Below are 7474 nucleotides of genomic sequence, written 5' to 3'. Positions count from 1 at the left end.
ATATGATTTTTACCTTGCATCTGCTCATTCTGGTTTTTACCGCTTTAGGCCCGCCCTGCCCAGTCTTGTTTTTACCATGCATCTGCTCGCCCAGATCCGCTAAGTGTCAAAAACATTATTATATTATAGGATGGTTAGAATAGTACTCAACTAAGACTAATCACAATGGAAAGTAACTTAGAGTATATGTTACTAGTCTATGTTACTATCTTCACAGTGGGTAGTAATATATGTGTTATGTCATGCATCACTTCATTTATTACTCCCTCCATTCCACAATGTAGTGCTTCCTCTATCTCCGTGCTTCAACTTTGACCGTAAATTTAACTACCAAGACCGATTGCGGCGGGAGCAAAAATTATATCAGTGAATTCGTATTCGAAAGAAGTTTTTAATTATGTAATTTTTTCACCCGCCGCAGTCGGTCTCGTTCGTTAAATTTATGGTCAAAATTCGACCTCGGGAAGCGCGGGCGCACTATATTTTGGAATGGAGGGAGTACGTTTTAGACTCATCTTTTTTGATATGTGTAATGTTACAGTAACTAGCTATGTTACCACGTGTCTCTTTTTCTTCATTAATTACATGCCACATCATCTATTTTATCTAGATAAGTGTGATATTACCATCTATGTTACTCTCACTGTGGGTAGTCTAAGCGCAGGTAGTCTAAGCAAGCAGCGAAGAATGCTGGAAGGTAAGTAGCGGAATCTACTCCAAGATCCCACCAAATTGAAGAGGAACACATGGGATTCAATGCTCACCGAGAAGAAGAGAAACAGAGGTGAGGTGACCACTACTGCTCCCCCAATTTACTCACCCATTTGCTTGCTTCCTGCCACCTCAGATAAAGTATGAGTACCTAAATTAACGAAGGCAGTGCGTAGCAGTAGTAGTACGATCGATCGATCGGGTAGCGCCAGCTCATGGCAATGGCATCCATTAAATTTCATCACATTAAAACCAGAAAAAAAAGGTAGGAGTAAATTACATCGTTGTCGAACTGAACTCTCATCGATCGATCAGGTGATACATATGTGTGGATGGTTGATGACATGCTAATGCAATGCGTTATTCTGAAACAAATTTATGACTAGGTAACCGATCATGACGTGCCGCCGTCGCCGTCGCCGCCACCGATCAGTTCTTGGCTGCCACCGCTTCCGCCTGCACGGGTGCCTCCGTGTTCATCTCCTTCATTTTCTGACCGATCTCATCGACGGCGGCGGGGGCGGGGGCGACGGCGGCCCCCTTGGGCTTCTCTGCTGCCTCCTCCTTCGGCTTCTCTGCTGAATCCTCCTCCTTCTCGTCTTTCTTGTCGGTGCTCTCTTTCTCTGTCTTCTTCTTGAGACGTCCGGTGACGGGCACGGCCAGGGCGTCAGTGGCCTCGAATGCCTCCACGGGGAAGCTGCGGGAGAGGCCGCCGATGGCCTTGCAGTGGAGCTTGCCGGTGGGCGGGTCGTCGACGCAGATCTCGTGGAGGTTGACCCAGATGAGCATCTCCTTGGCCTTGACGCCGGAGATCTTCTTCAGGCGGCCCTTCTCGGCGATGGCGGAGACCTCGGTGGCGTAGGAGACGTGGCGGCCGGCCTTGGCGAAGTAGTGGTCCACCCGCTTCTTCTGCTTGAGCCACACGAAGCCGGTCTCCTCCACGTACCCGCACTCGATGATGTCCTTGAGCGGCAGGAGGCCGCTGGGGAGCTCCGTCTCCGCCAGCATCAGCCGCGTCTTCTCCTGCCCCGCCGCGTCGCCGGTGTAGATCTCCGCCTTGGCGCGAACGTCGTCGGGGATGAGCATCGGCATCGTCGCCGGCCGGACGGGTGGCTCAGCCGGAGCTTTGTAGGGTGGTTTTTCAGCTCGCTCGGTCGCTCGCTCACGCACGAGCTTCGCTTGCTTGCTGCAGCTGGGAGCTAGTGGGTGCGGCTTGGATGGGTGGAGAAGAAGCGTGTGAGCTGCGTGCTTATATAGGAGATGGAAAGGTGAACAATGATACTGTATGACTGATACGTATGATATGAAATGGCAGTGTAGTTGGGAGTTGTTTATTTATTACAGTAGAGTACTATTTATTTATTCAAAATGTTTTTCCCTTATCACGCAGTGGAGGACATGCATGGGTGGAGTGGCCATGCCATGCCCCATCCTTTTGCATCTGGATCCATTGATGCATTCAAGAGGGCAGGCATTCTTCACTCAATGGAGAAGCAAGTAGAGCATGAATAGGTAGTTCCTCATTTGTTTGATGTTCCCTGTTTTTAGGAAATATATGTTCTTGTTGGTTAGCTTGTTGCCGGCTTTGCCGTGCACGCGTCAAACTCTTCTCTATCTTTTTTTTATCTTTTTTTGAGGGGGAAGCTCTTCTCTTCCTGTAGCTTATAGAATGCAGGTTGTTAAGAATGGTTGTTTTGCTTAAGGGGTCTATTGGGTCCTGCTATTTAAAAAGCATATTTCAAAGTTCAATTTTTTTTTAAAGATTCTACACGTACATATAGATGAGATCTAAATATCTGTTAATTTTATTGGAAATGCCTTCCGGAGCTCCATCGAGCATAGATTTTTGAAAAAAAAAATCAGAAATCATATTTCAAAGTGTCAAAAGAATCTGAAAACAAATATACCTAGGTATGTGTACTACGTTCCTGCAAAATCTTTGATGTAATAAATTTTGGTGCGAACTACACAAAAAATCATGTGCTACTCACTATAAAGTCAGTGATTTTTTGTGTGTGTATCGTACGCCAAAGTATTTCATCATGAAAATTTACAGGAATGTAGTATAGACATCCTATATTTTTGAATTTTACTTGTGTGTAGTTCATTAGGTATGTGTGTATGTTTTTTCAGAAAAAATTTAACCTTAAAAATCTTATTTTTAATTTTGCAAAACCGAGGGCAAGAAATCCACACTTAAGTCTTAGTTGCTAGATATTTTCATTTGTGGGCTTCGCACTAAATTTTTTTTTTGTTGATCCATAATAGTGAAAAAATACATCTGTTATATGCATGTATTTATCTTTTGAAATAGCACTGAAATAGACAGAATACTTCATGAAAACACACACCAAACAGTCAAGAGTGTGTACATACTTGTGTAAAATATATATATTTTGAAACTATAAGATGCGCTTCTATGTTATTTGTTCTCCTAAAGGGGCCCAATAGAATTGAGCTCATTTTGCAATATTCCATTTGTCTATCGCTAAGTTATATGAAACTTCTGTATACCTAAGTTGCCTTTTTACCTGGCCTTACATTTGCATCTGATGTATTTTTCGGTTTTATTTCCCTTCACGTGAGCAATTATTGGTTGATATCTTGCATACAATTATTTCCTAAATTGATCCTAGTTATCCATGCTTAGGGCTTGTTTGGGACTAATCTGCTCCATCAAAATCAGTTTCACTCAGCCAAATCTACTTTAGAGCAGTTCCACGCAAGAGTTGCAGCTCCACCAAAGAGAAGTTTATCGTGTTTGGCTTCCAGCTAGGTCCATCTTTAATAATGAGAAATTTGATGGAAAGAATATATTTGATTGGATGACATAGGAAGAAAGAAAGGGGTATCCACTTACTGGTGTGTTGACATCAGATTTTGGCACGGTCAAGAACTTAATTAATATGGCCTCAAATGGAGAATTGATCTACATAAAAAAAATTGTATTGTCGATATGAACATCTTTAAAGTTTGGGCCATCGCCATCTGATCTCATCTCAAAGGCCGAAGTTGTGTTCGAAATACTGAGATTTTATATTCAGAACACTATTAGGCTGATTACGCCCGCAAAACGGCCTCATATCGAAAAACATTCTACATCAATTGTCTTCGTCTCGTCGAGACGATTGATTTTGATATAAAACTCATATCAATCCAAGATCGTATGTAAAAGTTACGGCCATCTGAGTGCGGACCTATCACTAGCCAAAAGTGGCGCGCCCCACCAGACACCCTGTCTGATGGGTAGCGCGAATAATAGCCTGTTTTGCGCGAGCTATTTGACCCTTAAGATGTCCTTTGATCAAAAAACGTTCGAAATGAAAGTTGTTCGTCTCGTCAAAACGGTCAAGATTGCTTTTGGGCTCGTTTCCATCCGAGGTCGTTTACCACCTCACAAATTACCTGCAAGATGCAGCCAGTCTAAACCGAACAGTTTTGGAAAATTCGGACAAAACCAATCCGAATTTGACTAGGGTTTTGGACGTGAATCCAAGTCTTTTCCTTGCACGGGAAGTCCAGCTGCCTCTTATATACCTAAGGGGTGACGGCCGATTGAACAACACACAATCGATCAAATCATCTACCACTTTTTATCTTTATCTTTTCTCCTTAACCCTAGTTCTTATTCTTCCTCGTTCTTCGTCTGTTTTTATTGTTGTAGGGCGGCGAACCTCGAGGCCCTAGGGGCGATCAGGTCAACCTAGGGCAGCCCATAGACACCGCGCGCCTTGACGGGGTCCCTCCCGGGTGCATGGGGTTTCGGGTATTCAAAAGCACCCGCCGGATTGCTTGCGTACCATGCTTCCGGCGGGTCTCCTTCGACGTGAGTTGCGGTGCATCACCCCCGGCGTCGAGGGTACACGGTGACGTGTTCGTGTGCGAACACACTTTTTGGCGACTCCACTGGGGAAGAAGCTTTGAACGGTCTCCGTCTGAAGCTTTGAACGGTCTCCGTCTCATTCTTGCTACGAAGAGATCGTCATCTAGGGTTTGCAATCTAGAAAGGTAATATGAATACCCAATTCACTTATGTAGATGCAAATAATGCATATGTTGTTGCTAGATCGTCTAATGAGCATAATGTATCGGCTAGCCCTAGTTTTATCAATCATGCATCTAATTATGTGCAACAGCCGATTAAGAATAATCTTCATGCTTCAACTTCATATAATTTTAGCAACATGCAACATATGTATCCCAACTCCAATGCATCGGCAACCCGACAAATCTATATGCCGATGAACAACATGATGAGTTCGGTTAATCAAGTTGAAACACCCCATGTAGGAACTTTCAATGGCATGCAACATAGTGTTTCATCCTTTTATTCATAGGCAACTAATTTGCAACATGTTGATCAAAACATGCCGGTGGATAGGGGAATTGGCCATGCTACTACTAGTTATTCAGCCAATTACCCTCAAACATCATATGCTACACCTCATGCTACTAATTTTTTGGCACCATACGCAACTGTTGATATCCATAATTCGGCTCCGCACCTTCACGGTCATGGCCGAATAACTGAAACTCCTGCAGGAGCACAAATGCCTTCACCTACTACCGTCGCATATCATGTCCCCCCTACACAATTACATAATTTTGGCAACATCTCATTATCGAAAGAATCTAAAAGCATCGGGAGGCAACCATATCCAGACTGAGTAATTGAGAACAAGCTTACATTCTCTTGGGATTTGTGCAACTCTATTCGCCGGGAACTAATAGAAGGCTGGAAGCCTCATGATTTTGCTGCTGTAAAAGCTAGAGTTGTGCAGTCGTCCAGTGCTGTACCATCCAGTGTACCACCTAAACAATTGCAGAGTTTCGGCACCTCATTGCCGAAAGAGTCTCAAAGTATTGGGGGCAATCTCATGAGGAGTGGATGGAAATTGAGATGAAAAGGTTCAAAGCTCGTCAATCTGAGATGTGGGCTAAAATTAGACAAGAGCGAGAAGCCTTGCAAATTCAAAAAGCTAAGAGTATTGATTCAGGTAACAAAGAAAATTCGGTTATTGAAAAAGCCGAATCAAATAGTATGTGTACCGAATCTATCGAAGAAAAAGAGGATGCCAAGGCATTGGAGAGTTATTCAAAAGTGGAACATAGTATTATTCAAGTGATACAACCTCATGCTCTCCCAACGTGTATGAAGAGGTATGTCTACCAAGTGATTTACCTATTTTCAGATTTGGTCACAACTTTATTGTTGATGCATCTATTAGGAAAAATCTTATAAGTAATTTTGAAAGACCAATGATGAAGGGTAATTTACTTGTTAGCAACAAATTTGTGACAAAGTATATCAGTCAACCTATTGTGCCATTCATAAAGACCGATAGTGACTTATTATTGCAGCCAAAGGCTTCCCCATTGCTTTACTTAAAACTTATCTCTAAGTGGGTAGCTTTGCTTGTTTCATACTTGGCTTGCACTTGGTCTCAATTGAGACACGTGTGTTCTAACTATTTTCGTTTCAGAAATTTAAAGCCAATGTTAAATTCTTTTGAGAAATCCGATGCTAATATAATATCTTATCCAAAGACATCGGAGATAGAGTGGAAAACACAATGCATAGCCGAATGGGGAGATTCCAAATCTGTACCATTCGTTTGCTTACCTCCAAAGCCGTTCGTACACCAAGATCGGCTAGAAAACAAGAAGTATACCTTCAACTCAAGCATGTGTGATCAAATATTTGATTTGTTGATGAAAAATAATTACATTAGAATTCTTGATCACCATGTCAAGCCATCCATCCAGGGACGAATGTATTGTAAGTTGCATGATTCGTCCAAGCATAGTTTCGAGGATTGCAACATGTTTCGTCAAATAGTTAAATTGGCCATTGTGTCGGTGGGAAATGACACCTATGGGATCACAAGAATCCCTACTACGGTTGCCGGGGCGCGGGGTCGTGAGAAGAGCAAGATTAGTAATCAGCACAAGGATCGTTTACCGAGGTTCGGGCCGCGAGGATGCGTAAAATCCTAGTCCTGCTTTGTTGGATGTATTGAGTGTTCTTGAGCTCTTGAACTAGCTGCGGTGGCCGCGTGGTTCAAAAGAGCCGAATCCCTCTCCAGTATGCCATGTGCCTCCTTTTATAGTCGAAAGGGGCTACCATAGTGGCACACATGAGGTGGAAAGGCCTACAGTGCTATGAGCTTATCGCTCATATTACAGGACAAGACGCATTTAATGCGTAGCTTAGGTGTCCCCTTGCTTTATCGGGGACGGGAGCGAGGCCCGTCCCGTCCGTCGCCGCTCCTCCTCGCTTCGACACGCGCCCTGGCCAGCGACGCATGCGGCGCCATGTAGACAGGCAGGCAGCTGAGGTGGCGCGGTGGTAGGGTTTTCACGAAGATCTGCATGCCGCCACGCAGGCGTGTGCTGAGTTGGCCTGGAAGCTGCATGTCGCCACGCAGGTGCCTGCCCAGCTGGTTGGGCTGGCAGCTGCATGCGAACGGCGGTGGAGACTTGGCTGGCGCGGGCCTGGAGGTGGCCCTGCTGGCGCCCTTGGCGAGGGCCTTGCCGGATGGCCCGGCAAGGGTCTTGCCATGGCGTGCTGTCGTCCCCGACAAGGATCTTGCCGGGGGCCTTGTGGCTCTCCTCGGCAAGGATCTTGCTGAGGATCGTTATCTTTTAATCCTCATCTGATCTTGAGTGTTCCTTGACTTCACAAAGATCTGCATGCCACCATGGGGGTGCCTCCCGAGCCCTGGCCCAACGTGGTTGATGGTGTTGGAGACCGTGGGCTCAA

At 44.8% G+C, this 7474-nt stretch overlaps 1 protein-coding gene across 1 annotated transcript; it reads right to left on the bottom strand.

Annotated features, from left to right (window-relative positions):
* Window positions 1-907: 907 nt before the first annotated feature.
* LOC123119754 (uncharacterized) lies at window positions 908-1973 on the bottom strand. Its single transcript, XM_044539660.1, has one exon. It carries the CDS (start codon window positions 1801-1803, stop codon window positions 1141-1143), a length of 663 nt encoding a protein of 220 aa, XP_044395595.1. The 5' UTR covers window positions 1804-1973; the 3' UTR covers window positions 908-1140.
* Window positions 1974-7474: the final 5501 nt, after the last annotated feature.

This window comes from Triticum aestivum, chromosome 5D (genome assembly GCF_018294505.1).
Source record: "Triticum aestivum cultivar Chinese Spring chromosome 5D, IWGSC CS RefSeq v2.1, whole genome shotgun sequence".
In the NCBI taxonomy this organism is placed as follows: domain Eukaryota; kingdom Viridiplantae; phylum Streptophyta; class Magnoliopsida; order Poales; family Poaceae; genus Triticum; species Triticum aestivum.
This window is presented reverse-complemented; position numbering and strand designations above follow the sequence as displayed.

Excerpts from the sequence above, each read along its gene's own strand:
- LOC123119754 (XM_044539660.1), bottom strand. The coding sequence starts at position 1,803 with ATGCCGATGCTCATCCCCGACGACGTTCGCGCCAAGGCGGAGATCTAC.